We start from the raw sequence: 14106 nt of genomic DNA, 5'->3' as shown, positions 1-14106 counted from the left end.
AATAATGCAAGGAAAACCAAGGGCCAGATGCTATCTTCAATCACAACAGTCATCACTGCATGTCTCCAACAATCTGCTCATCCATATAGGCTCAGTGGCAAGCTTCCTGCAATTCGGTGATTCAGGCTGTAGCAGTTAAGTGGGGATTTCATTTCAGTGCTGTGCAGAGCAATTCCTCACTGATAGTTGTTGCAATCAGCCCATTTTACCAAGGCAGCAGGAGTGCAAAGGGAAATACATTTACAGGGCCAGGGGCCAGAGACTCGAGCACTGTGGCTGGCCGGAGGGATGCTCTCTCCTAGTGACTCTGGTGTGTGGCACAATAAACTGGCTTCCCATTGGGGTGGGTCAAACTCTTTGGCAGTTTCCATGGGAGTGTGCAAGAGTGGAGGAAGCAGCACTTCCTACCTATTATATGCGAGTCAGAGCTAGTCCTGTCACACGCACCGCCTGTGCTGGCAGGCTGTAATCTTGTGTGAGCGCAAAGCCTGGCTGCAGCTCTGTATTTAGTACACATCTCCAGGAATACTTGCCCTTCTGCACGTGAGTGCATTAATCAGCAAGCCATAACTGCATGGGGAGGCTGAACTGAGGCATGCAGGACACGTGTTAAAATCGTTCCCATCTGCCAAGAGGAAGAGCAATGACAGATCTGGCGGCAGTGCACCCAGGGCTAACAACCTCCAAGGAGTTTCTGAGCCCCCCCGCCCTCCACACACGCTCCAGGGAGAGAGGCAGTAATGTGACTGCAATGCAGTTTAGGAAAAATCTGACATAAGTTTTAGATTTTATTCATTCATACATTATTTACAGCAGTTGCTTTCATATTACAATTCTCTTTCATCTTTTCAGTTTTCACTTATAAAAAATTAACCAAATAAACCTTATATAACCAAATTTATCACAGCAGGTCTGGTTAATTTTCACAGTTACAGCGGCCATCAGGAACAGAACTTAAGTACCTACAAGTCATTCATTTACAGTACCTCCCTGGACTCTTCCTGCAGACACACTGCATTTATTTAAGAGCTGACTGGACGTAGTGTTTCAGTATTCTGCTAACGGAAGTTGAGTAGTGGTCACTACACTGAGACTAGCAGTTTATAGGTTGGAACTCAAATGCCTAAATGTACGGAGGAGTAACTTGCATATATAGCATGTCCTGACGTGCTGTGGTAACTGGTCTGAATCAATACATGTGGACAGTTTTCAAATGTTTCCAAGAGTGCCAATTGGTTGCTGCCAGAGGAAAAGTACAGTCGTGTATCCTATTTTCTGCTATTGCCGAGTCAGCCGTAGTTTACACCGTGTTAAGAGGTTGCAGAACCAGATGGTTACTTCTGTGCTACTTGGAGAGTGCTCTCGTCTATCTGCTGAATGGGCCGTCCTGACTTGCTGTAACTTGGTCTATAGCATTTTACTACAAAGATAATGTCCTGTGTATGAACTTTGGAGATTTAAAGAGGCTTCAAGTGGGCGCATCAACAAGCTCACTTCAAATCTGAACCCAAGTCACATAGACCCAATGGCCCATTATAGTACTAATTCTGTTCCCCACTTAACAATAGCAGCACGTGATGATTGCCAGCCTGTTCACAACCATATTTTCACGAGTTCTTTCCCCACCCTCCTCCTGCCTACCAGACATACTCATTTCTCTGCAGTGGTTATTATTGCTGTTTTAAGGTATGGTCATAGGAGACTATTTCTTTGAGGACCTGCAGCTGCTTCCCATTACAAAGTACAGTACATACGAGTCATCTAGTCCAGCCCCATAGTACCTACCATGCTGAGCACAGAAAGCACAAGACTCATTTCCCACTGGTCTTGTACAATTGTGACGATGCACAACAAATCTGAATTTCCACTTAGGTACAGGTTAAGTCTTGTAGCCCATAACTTGTACGCAGAGCACTGGCTCAGACACTAGCAGTTTTGCTAAGAGCTATAGCCCCATTCATTTCGGTCTTTGCAAACGCACACCACGCGACCCGGTCAACACTACAAAGAAGTGATTTCATTTTAACAGCATTAGGCTCAAGAAGGCTTTTGCCTTAATAAAATAATGCAAGCGCACATCAAACTGCTTAAAGCTAATTGCCCAGCACAATCATAAGTACAACACATAAAGCAGGGGATGCTCTTGTTAGACCCCAACTGTAAAATAAAAGAAATATACACAGCACAAGTCAAATCATTAAACTTGGCTTTGGACTAAAGGAAATTGGAAACAATGTTAGCTGTAAGCTGGATAAGCTCACACAGCAGTAGCTGCTTACACATTCAAACGCATTGCTTATAAAGTAATGTACAGCAGCAGCATGTATTTGTTACACTGTTGCTTTCAGTGACTTCCCATCTTTTACAATTCACAATAACTTCTTTCCTCCCCCGAAAACCAACCATCAGGTAAAACAAAGCAAACACTGAACAGTAAATTCACACACTCCAAATACTGACTTCTAGCTTACTGTTTTAAGTGACAAACGGCCTATTGCAACTCAACTCTGTGTTGTGCACGTTGTACTCACGCTTACTTTTGTTTTGGTGAAAGATGCTTAGAAAGCTCATTCAGGCAAGTCTTTCCATGGCACAAGCTAGGAAAATAATCTCTACATGCACACCCTCTTACGGAGGTGAGGTAAAAACCCTTTGGTTACAAGCGCAAGGGTATCGATTTCTCTGCACAAGGTTCCAAGTGGATATAGCTCGAGGGCAAAAAAAAGGGGAGATTTCAGCCTTTTGCACTTGTAAGCTTACTGAATAGCTCACATCCATTCATTTGTCTTTAGGTGGCAAACTGTATGCAACCACAGCACTCAGGTTAGCTTGGAATTGAAATGCCTTTATTAGACTTTAGACAGAGTGCATACCAGCAGCATTATCCCAGGCTCTCCTGGAACTCAAGCTCACAGCAAATTTAAAAGTAGATTGTTAATTCAGAGGTAACTGGAGCTGGCACTTGCCCTTGTGTATTTAGCAATTCTAAAAACCTTGCCGCGAGGGTTTGTTATCTATCTATTCATCTGCATTTCAGCCATAAGCTCTGGGCAAATCAAAGGCAGAAGAAAGAGATCATGCACAGATTAGGCTCAGTGGTGCGAAGGGCAACAGCAAGGATAGTTATCATTTTCTGTTAAGTCTTAATTTTGCTGAGACCTCCCAGCAACCGATTTTCATGGACAGATGGGGCCTGATGCTTCTTGCACTGACATGGATGGGAACTCTCTCACTGCTGCAGTGGCAGTATGAAGAGGTTGTAAAGGCCTGATCTTGCCTTCTGAGCATCTTCCACTCCCACTGAAGTCAACAGGAAAAAATTTTCATCCCAGGATAGGCTTGGACCTCATGAGCACCCTATAAGATCCCTGCCCCTCTCATACATGTTGGATCACTCTAGATCTCAAAGAACTTTACCAAAGGAAACTTGATTTTCCCCACTTTCCAGATAGTAAAGCAGCAGCACAGACATGAAGGGCAGTTTGCCTGTTGCTCCTTTCAAGGAATATTGGACTAGTTTCACACGAATTAGCTATACGTTGTACTTTGGATTCAAGTATACAGTATTTTTGCAGCAAATTGACACTGATGCAGTACAGTTCGTACACTGTTTTTATGTGGAGTTTAGCACAAATAAAGTCAATGCTGTTACCCTTTCAGATCCCAGGTGCATCAGCCATCATTACAATATTTTACATTTCACATTTTGGTACATTTGTGTTTTTGTTTCAAACAAGTGCTTCTTAAAAACAGCTTCATCCTGTAACTGTACAAACTACCAAACAATCAAAAACCATTTGGTTCTGGACAAGGTTCAGCTACACTGTTCTCAGTGATGGCAGACGACAGAACAAGGAGCAATGGCCTCAAGTTGCAGCAAGGGAAGTTTAGATATTAGGAAAAACATCCCAGCTAAGAGGGTGGTGAAGCACTGGAACGGGGTAACCCAGGGAGGTGGTAAAATCTCCATCCTTGGAGATTTTTAAGGTCTAGCTTAAAGCCTTGGCTGGAATCATCTAGTTGGGCATGGTGCCACTTTGAGCTAGATGAGCTCCCTTCTAGCCCTCATTTTCTATTATTCTACACTGAATTCCAGGTTGTTACACATACTTACTTTAAAACTATGCATCTTTGAGTAATCAACTGATGTGTATTTTCCAATTAGCAATTTAAAAAAAAGTCAATTGAGGAGGCTCTGCAGATTATTCACAGACTTGATTCTTGGAAGGAAAACTTATTCCCAGTTAAAACAAGTTTCATGTCATAGATGTACAGAAAAGCGATACTGTCAAATCTTATTACACCGTATGTAGGACTGCACCCAGAAGGGCTCTCAGTCTTGTGTGCAGGTAGAGACCTGGGAAGTGCTACAGAGGTATTGAAACACATTCTTCGGCTGTCCCTCGATACGAGGAGGATGTCTGCTGTGGGAGCGGGGGAAATTATTGGCGCATTTTAAGATGGCTGAAGAGTCCAATCCATGCTCTGCAAGGTTTTCCGCAGATGACAGGTGTTGCTTTGGGGGATGGCAAGGGGGCACAGCTGTTGGCCAAGATATTGCGGGCTTTGCTTCTTCCTTGGCCATTTCTTGGCTTCCTGAGCAAGACAGTTCTCTTTGATGTATGCTGCAGTGCCGTTGAGACCTGTTACCAGCCACCACTTCCCAGTTTATAAGGCTGATGCCACCCTTCTTAAGTTATGCTTTCAGGGTGTCCTTGTAATTCTTCCTCTGTCCCCTGCAGGTCCTCTTACCATGGCTGAGTTGAGGGAAGAGGACTTGATTTGGGAGATGAGTGTCAGCCATCCGCATAGTGCCCAGCCCAGCGGAATTGTTGTTTCTTGATCTTTGCCGCAACGCTGGTTATATTAGCTGCAAAGAGGATGCTGGCAGTGGTGCAGTGGTCTTCCCATCTAATGCGAAGGCTCTTCCTGAGGCAGCACTGATGAAACCATTCCAGGTGCTTATAGTGGCTTATATGTCACCCACATCTCACACCCATAGGAGTGTAGGGATTACCACTGCATTGCAGACCAGGTTCTTAGCTTTGATCTGTAGATCTCAGTCAGCAAGGACATGGCAAAGCAGCTTTCTGAAGGATATGCTGGCACAGCAAATCCCAGGTTTGATTTCTACATCCAGACTGACTGGGTGGCTGCCAAGGTATGGGAAATGCTTGGCGTTTTCCATGGGGTGTCCACCAATGGTAATTTGTGGGGAGAGGGGGGAAGCTTGAGCTGGGGCAGGCTGATGGAGCACCTTTGTCTTCCTAATATTAAGGGGGAGTCCCAGGCTACGATAGGCACCTAAAAAAAGGTCAAGGGTGATTGGCCGCAGTGTGCGCGAGGATAACACAGCCGTCAGTGTACCAAAGGTTGGTGGTGCCAGTCTTGGTAACGCTCATTTTGCTGTGGAGGCACTGCAGGTTGAAAAGCTGACTGACCATTTGATACTCCACCCCAATTCTGGGAGGAAGGCGGTCATGGATGAGATTCAAAATTGCAGCAAGACAGATGGAGAAAAAGGTTGAGGTGGTGGGAGCCCTGCTTGACACCAGTCTCTGATCCACTGCAGAGGACTGTCACGGTCATCCCATCATGGAGCAGCCTGAGGACACTGATGAACATCAGCAGACAACCAAACCTATCAAGCAACTTCCATAAGGTTTCACAGTTGATGGAGTCGAAGGCCTTGGTTAGGCCAATGAATGCCATAAACAGCTCCTGGTGTTGCTCTCTACTCTTCTCCTGGATCTGTCGTGCAACAAAAATCATGTTGGTGGTACCCATGATGGTTTAAAGCCACACTGGGATTCTGGAAGGACATCTTCGGCAAGGCGGAGGAGGAGATTCAGAAGGACACGAGTAAGAATCTTCCTGGCAACAGAGAGGAAGGCAATGCCTCGGTAGTTCCCACACACTGACTTGTCCCCTTTCTTGAAGATAGTCACAATGTTGGGATTCTTTGAGTCGGGTGGAGCGTCCTCTACTGACACCGTATGTAGGACTGCACCCAGGAGGGATCACAGTCTTGCATGCAGGTAGAGACCTGGGAAGTGCTAAAGAGGTACTGAAACATATTGTCCACATCCTGTAGCAACAGGACCCAAGCAAAGCCCAGTGCCATTTCTCTCCATGCAGTGCTTGGAACATGCCTATGGCACAGCACTGTGGAGCGCACTTCAAAGTGGAGGTGAATTACAGCTGCCATTTCTAAGCTGCCTGTAGGTGCAGACCACTTCATCAGAGAAACCAAGGCATGAATTTGTGGCAACCACTAGTTCAAGAGGCCTCACTAAAGTCTGAAACCCTGTTGCTAAGCAAGGCCAAGAGCACTACAGAGCCAACCTAAAACCTGGGATAACTGATAAAGGTGCATGGTGGCCTCAGCAGGCCCCAAGGACCTGGTTCTCACAGATGCACACACATAACTCTTACTAGCTTCACAGAGGACAGTGCAGGTGGTGCCCAGGGAGACCTGGGCCATGAACAAGGTTGAGCCTTGACTCGTAACTGAAATGTTTCCTGTTTCCTCTGAAAAACCTGTAAGAAAAGATCACAGGCCCTGGCTCTGCTGGGGAGCAGGGCAGGGGGTGCCGCGGCACTGATCCCAGTCAGCTCCATCCAGGTATTCACCTAAATAGAGCTCACTGCAAGATAAGGGCTCAGGCAGGGAAGCTATTTTACAGACCAGCAAATCAGTGAAAAAGAAGCATGGACATGGAACGTATTAGCTAGGAAGCAGCCAGGGCAGATGTGGGTACGGACCAGGGAGGACGCATTTGTTTGCAGATGCCAGTCCCGTAGCTGAAAGGTCTCCTGCCAGTCAAAGCACACAGCTCCAGCTCAGCTGGATGTCGTTTCTCCAGCCATCCAATTAACCAAATTACAATGAAAATCCCAACTCTCATCACAAGAATCCCAGCACTCCCACATGGGGCTGGCAGTCTGGCGCTTGTGTATGGGGTCACGCAACTGCCAGTCCCTCAGTGCCACCCACAGCCCACACACAGCACAGGGAGTGGCAACAGACACGGAGAACGGCTCAGTTCATCTTTAACATTGTCCCTTATTTCATAGGTATTTGGCCTTCCTACCAGAGCTGCAGAGAACCGCTGGGAAGATCCTCTAGCAGCTCTTCTACTCATCGCCTTCAAATGGTGCGTCCCTGAACTCTTCGTACTGCCCTCCATGCACTTCTGTGCCAGTGCTGAAGTACCAGCTGCCAGGACTTGCGTGGTCCCCTCAGCAGTCTCTGTCCAGAAGCAGCAGGAGGTCCAGAAGCAGCAAAGGACAGATGGACAGCAAAGCTGTGTCCTGTCCCTGCTGGGAAGTTGCACATTGGAGGAGTTGCAGGACTTGTGCGGAGAAAGGACCCGTGGAAGCCTTTTGCAGAGCTATGTACATAGGTAACAGAGGTGATGGATGGACAAAATGGAAAAACCCTTCAGCTTGCCCTGCCTACACAGACTCAGGATTTGCCTTCACTGCAGACTGCAGTGCAGTGAGGAGATGCCCAAGCTAGTTATGAATGAACCAGTACTGAGAGCAAAACCAATCTGGCCATGGCTGCACCCGGCTCCATGGGGGCTAAACTGCCCCACCAAGAGTGCCGGGCTGAACTCTGCACTGGCCAGGCTGGAGTGCTCCTAGTCAGCTCATTTAAACCTAGGTGGGTTTCTCTACATGATCTTGCAGCCTGCAGCGTAGCCGGACTAGGAGACAGAGCAGCTTGAGCCTGAGCTCCCTCGCAGGAAGGACAAGCATGTTCTACAGAACAACCAAGGATGATCCACCTCCGAGCCTGCAGCAACATAAACAGGCTTTGCAAAATTTCGCACCAGAGCAAGTCCAACAAATAAGATGCTGCAGGAGGCTCAAGTATTTTTTAGCCATGGAGGTATCTAATCCAACTCTCAGCAAATCCAGCCAACAGCAGTAAAAATGCCTGAGCCTGGTCTACATCAGTATTCTCACTGGAGCTAGTACAACAGTAAGAGATGTCCAACCATGATAGCCTAGGACAAAGCTCAGGTTAGTAGAGCTCTACTAATTCATCTGCTGTCACCACTGAGAAAAAAAAAAAGAGATGGAAAGATTTAACGGTATGTCCTTTCTTTAGGAGATTAAACTTGAGGAAAAGGACAGGCAGCTGGGGTTCCTGGTATGATGACCAGACTGAATTTTCCAAGCACACTTGTCACAGAGCAGGAGAGAAATCACAAAGGCAGTAAAGACAAAGTCACACAGCAACAAATGTCTGAGTGGCAGCATCTTGAGTCCTGTGCCCCCTGTGCACTTAGAAGTATAGTGATACCATAGCACTTTGCAAGCTGCATGTTATAACAACACGCCTCTTTTATGCAGCTCCCAAGGTGTCATGATCAGAGATGCAGTCATAACCCATCCGTTGCGTTTTAACCAGCTTTGGAAGTGGTAGTGACATACCAGTGCATCTGACTCTGGGATAGAATGGTTTTTGTACCTGTTTTGGCTTATCTCATCGGTATGAATGAGGCATACTACAAAGGCACAAGTATCAAATAAAACCAGCAACATTCTTTTAATTAAATACCCCAATAAAAAAATTAAGCGCTTGGTTTCAACTTCATGTATTTCCCCCTTTGTTAAGAGATTAGTTATTTTTATTTTCTGGAAAAGGTTTAGTGCAGCGACTATACAGCAACAGAAAAAATAAACTAAAAAGGCACAAACTGTTTTGTTCTTTTCTTTCACTTTTGCTAACACTTTGTATTTGTCTATTTTACTCCGGCTAATAAATCACTTGAAGCAGCAAGAAAATATTATGCCAATTTCTGTACACTATACAAAAACCCCTACCAACAGTACATATTTTGGCTTTTGGAGAAATGTTCAGCATAGAAAGACTTTAAAAAATATAGTGCCCACAAAGAAATATTGTTCATTACTCATGGTTTCTTGAAAGAGTGCCCTCCATTCTCAATTTTCTCCCTTTATTGCTGGGACAATATATCACAGGACACTGCTGCTTTGTGCATGGTATACACTGAGACAGGCAGCAATCCAGCACTGAGAGGGTCAACTGATCAACAGGATATTTTTTCAGATTGCTCTGATGAGGCTGTGCCTGCATTTATTGCCTTGACTTCACTTCTTGTTCTGGGATTGCATGGGAGAAGGAGGCTGCGATTTCTTTTTTCCTCCCTTCCAGCTCAGGGGTGAAAGGGCTGGGCTCTGGAGATTGGAGCCCACATCCTTTCAGCAGCTCCACAATTGCTCTCCTGGGAAGGCTGCCCTCCTCCTCTCATTAACATTTGCTAAGCAAGTACAGGCTTTTTCCCCTGCTGAAAGGGGACCTGCAGAGATGCTGCTGGTAAATCAGAGTTCCCAAAGACGCTCACTCTGGCAGGAAGAGGGCCTGTTTACATGGTGACGCGCGGACAAGTGAAGGCAAACAAGCCAACAGCTTGCAGTCAGTATGCACAGGGGCTTATCTACGTGATGAAATTACTGCCACGTAAGCCTGTATGACAATTTGCAAGGTGCTAGCTATGCCCCGTGCAGGCCCATTCATTGCACTAAGTAAGGCAGCTTGTTCTACTTTTAAAGTCGAGTCAGCTGCCTTCCACTTGCTGCAGCTGAACAGCGCCCAGACGGGGAGTGACGGGGGTGGCCAGCACACTGCTAATTCTCACCCGCTCCAGCCTCCTCCCGTGCCGCAGAGTGCATGGATGCACTCATTTAGGAGTCAAGGAAAACACTTGCACACCTCTGGCTGATTTGTCTCAACTTTCCCGGGCGCCCCTGTACAGGCAGAGTTGTGACAGTGTGGCACTGAGCAGCGCCAGCCGGTCACAAGCGACTGTCCTCCAGGCCTTCACGCTGGTAAATCTCAGTGCTGGAAGCACTCTCAGCTGGAAACAAAGGGAGAGGGGGTTTTTTTGGTTTCAACACTACAGTATTACTTACCTGCATCTCATCTTCTGCCTGTCAAGCTTTTTAAGTGCTCCTGCTTTCATTCTCTACGATTCCCCATTTATTTGATTCCAATATCTGTCTGGAAAATAACATTTGCTCCCTGCATTAACACTCCCCTCCTCCCTGAAACTCTCCTTTCTACCTAGATGCTTCTGTTGTATTTCTAAGTACAAGTGTGATTAACATAGTTCTCTCCCTTGTTGATTTCATTGTGATACATTTTTTTCACGCGCATTATACTTCACAGAACGGTAACATTTTTTCCAGGAACTAAGTGAAAGGGGGTTTCCCTTTAAATTGAATAAGATAGCTGAAACCTTCCACCCACCCCCGAGTTAAGTGCAGCCAGAAATGGTTTGTATATTTCTGATAACACATTTTAGAAATAACCTACTGCATCCCCCCCGCCCCCCCGAGACAATTCATGCAAAGTTGCTATTTGCTTAAATAAGTTATAAAAATTGATATTTCAGGCTAGAAGAAGCTGTAGTCTTGGTTATTCATTTGTTGGCAGGCACTGTACATACATACTAGGTACAGACACATGCCAAATCTGCTTTGCATTGCTTTTTGCATTGTACAATTCACAAATGTGACATCATTAAAGCAGCTAATTATTTTTTATGGAAGGCTGCAGTGAGGCCATCTATGTTTATCGAACAAGCAGCTGGTTAAGATAATATGTATGTGTCCCCCCCATCCCAATGTTCCCAAAATGCAATTATCTGTCACACATTGGTTTTCTGAAGTGTTCAGATTTGGTGGACACATTAATGTGCAAATGTGTTGCCATAGGAACTGCAGCCTCCATTATGCTTCAATGACACCATTCAGCAAAAGCCAAAACTAAAAAATAAAATAAAACAAAACATTAATTAAAAAAAGCCAAAAAAAAAAAACCCAAAATAAACCAGAAGGCAGCAAAGAGAAACTCCAATGCACATGCGGAAGTCTGGCCCAGGACTGCAGGTGATGCACGGATATAGAACAGCGCAGGAGATATTTAGGTTTGATCTTACTTCATAATATGTTACAATGGGGCTCAGAGTTCAGATGGGTCAAGTCTGTTTGCTGGCTTAGGAAGGAGAATGAGAATGGAGAAAGTCATGGTTATTGGATGCACCAAGGTTCTTTCAGACATTTGGCAGCATGAGGCACATCCAAAAAAGTGCAACACCAGTGCCTTGTTGGCAGTGCCGTGTGTTTGAGTGCGTGCACACACTTCCTCTTCATGCATTGTAGCAAGCGGGTTGTTTTGTTTTTCACATTTTCTTTGAAAACTATTAACCGGTAATTTACGGGAAGATGAATACCTATTCTACGTACTGGTGCATGAAATACTCAGAAATGCATTCAAGTAATATTTCTGCACTAGCATGAATGCCATCACTACATTATCTTATATTGGAAAAGAAAAAAAAACCCCACAAAAAAACAAAAACTGTACACCAGACCAGCGGTATGGTTATGTATTTAAGTTTCTGTGCTTTATGTAGGTACCTGGGTAGGACTGGAACAATAGGCTGTAGGTTCACTCTGACCTGCCAGGTCATGAACAGGGTATGCATTAGGAGAGCAGTACTTCCAGCATCAGCACCACCACCCTACAGCATGCGAGGAAGGATCCTTATTTTGTACAATCAAGCTGTACAAAGCAAATTAAAAATGAGATGAAGAAACAAACTGAACAAAACTGGCAAAAAAAAAAATATGATGAAAAATAAAATAAAATAAAACCACAAGGTCGGTTTTGTTTTGGAGGGGGGAGGAGGAAAATATTTTTGCGGCTTTGTTTTTATTCTTCACGCAGCTGCAGGCGGTAGCGGTGGTAGCGAAGCTGGAAAAACATTCTCTCTAGTAAGGAATGTGTCATCCCAGGAAGGGTGTAGTGTTCGACGATGCCCACGTGTTTGAACCCCAAGGACTCATACAGCTTGTGGGCTGCCACCTTCACAGCCGTGGTTCCCAGTACGACAGAAGAGTAGTTGTTGAGCATGGCAAACTCCAGCACTTTGCGGCCCAGGGCTTTGGCAATCCCTTTGCCGCGGTATTTGGAGTCTACAGACATGCGGCGCAGCTCCAGCGTGTTGTCTTCCTCGTTGCCTCTCGCAGCCACAATTCCAACCACGTTTCCGTCCAGCACGGCCACCCAGAAGCAGGAGCCTGCAGGAGACAAAGGAGCTGGTGAGGCTGGAGAACGCAGTCACACCTTGGCATAAGCCTCCGCTTATGCCAATACAAGGCCCATTTACAAAGGTATCGATATCAGTGGAAATTAGGTCTTAACTTTCTTAAGTTCTTTGAGGAATCCCATTAGACAGCATCATTAAGTGCTTTAATACCTTTGTAAATCTGCCCCACGTGCTTCTGAAGGTTGCTACAGAAAGTGTTCCCAGAGAAAGTGTGCAAAGTTGTTCCAATTTGAAATGCAAGACCTCCCGAGACCAAAATTAGAGACTGTTAGACACAGTGCATCAGTATCAGGTGGCCGGAGTAATTTAACTCTAACCTATCATGAATAATTATCAGGAGAAAACATGAATTTCTTCCTACTTATCAGGTTGCTCACTGAAATCACATAGGATAGGATAGAGAGGGGAAAAAATGTGGGTTTGAACCACCTCAGGTCAAGGAGGGCCTAGAAATCAGGTTTCCCACATGCTGGGAAAGGGCTCCAACCATTAGGCTATTATAAAAGGTTGCCACCACTTCAACAAAGTTTTGAACGAAAGAGGCAATGAGCGCTGAATTGTCCACGCTACGTGCCAATTGATCCTGGACGTACTCTGACAACGCCTACTGGGCTCAGGCCCTCTGGGGACTTAGGTGCAGGGACAGCTAGGCACTGATCCCAAATTACCCTAGCCAGGAGACATGCGGAGTGGCTCAAATCAACCAAGGTGGTGGGAGGTTTTTCTAGTGAAAATCTGGATGCCCAAATCCTATTGTAAATCTTGCCCATCCTCTTAATCCCACAGCACGGGGTGTTGACTTCAAGTGGCCATTAAAGATCCAACTAGACATGCTGAGTCTGCACTGGGAGACTGGGACTGTTATTTCCTGCTCTGGGTCTAACTTTGGCACTGCTGACCATATTCTGCCCCAGAGACGGTCCTGTATCAGTGGGCATGTCTACACGTGCGCTTTAAATGCCTATTTTACTGTGCCTTAGAGCGTCACAGCAAAAACTGTGCTAATTCACTAATGCGCAGTCTTATTAAGCGACTGTGCATTAAGCGTCACTAAAAAACAAAAAACAAAAAACACATGCTTTTTCTACTGCACATTAGGGCAGCCTAATGTGCATTTAGTTATTACCTCACATTAGGGGTACTAAATTTAATGTGCAGCAGCAAAAGTGCATTAATGAAAGTGTAGATGCACCCAATGGTGAGAAAATCCTGAGAAGTTGCACCTAAGGGTGCCTATACACAATTATAGCGTGCTATAATTACAGTGTGTCGGAGCAAAGTTGATTAGTTGAGTCTGCTGCAGCATGGTAATTACTGCGGTCCAGTCAGCCTCTGCGTCTTGTGTGTCAGGAATGCTTGAACTAAAGCTCATTTGATGAGCTTTAGTTCAAGCACCCCTGCTGCCAGTTTGAAGCGCAGGGACATCGATATGTGAGACTTTAACGAGTGCTGTTAAAAAGTGCCACCCCCCCCGGAGCACATGTAAAAGTGCCCTTATAGTCTGTCAAAGCCTTTGGAATCCATTTGGAAGAAATAAGCTGCATACGGGCAAATTATCATCAAAAAGAACAGGTTCTCCAAGAAGCAATTAAAGAATATCCTTCTTCACCTGGTAAAAGCTTTCCTAAGAAATTCAGCAAGCAAAGCATTTCTACAGCTAACTTAGCTCCTGTATTGCAGTAAGAGCACAACCCACTGCAGTACATTAACAGGCTGTCAGAAATGCAAAGAGGTGAGCTGAGTGCTGCAATTACAGTTCTGGAAAACTAACTGTTCATGTAAGCACTACTGTAACCAAGCCACAGAAGACATCTGGAAACAGCACAGCAAGGTCTCAGACTCCCATAAGTATCCCTCCAACTCTCAAGAAGCTTCCTTAAAAAGGACAGAAGAAGGCACTGCCTCCAACTGACTCATTTTGGCTCCCTCCTTTGCACTTCTTTTGTATTACTGCTCC

General features: G+C 45.4%; 1 protein-coding gene across 1 annotated transcript in view; it reads right to left on the bottom strand.

The window, feature by feature from the left end:
• Nucleotides 1-754: 754 nt before the first annotated feature.
• Nucleotides 755-14106, bottom strand: part of ASPNAT (aspartate N-acetyltransferase) — a 57908-nt gene continuing 44556 nt past the window's right edge. The window contains exon 3 of the mRNA XM_090035422.1: nt 755-12120. Coding sequence (XP_089891548.1) covers nt 11753-12120 — 368 coding nt within the window. The 3' untranslated portion in view covers nt 755-11752. The remainder of the gene's footprint in view (nt 12121-14106) is intronic.

Source organism: Crocodylus siamensis, chromosome 2 (genome assembly GCF_052110815.1).
Source record: "Crocodylus siamensis isolate JL-2025a chromosome 2, ASM5211081v1, whole genome shotgun sequence".
NCBI classification, from domain to species: Eukaryota; Metazoa; Chordata; order Crocodylia; family Crocodylidae; genus Crocodylus; species Crocodylus siamensis.
Note: the sequence above shows the minus strand (reverse complement) of the source record. Positions and strands in the feature narration are given on the sequence as shown.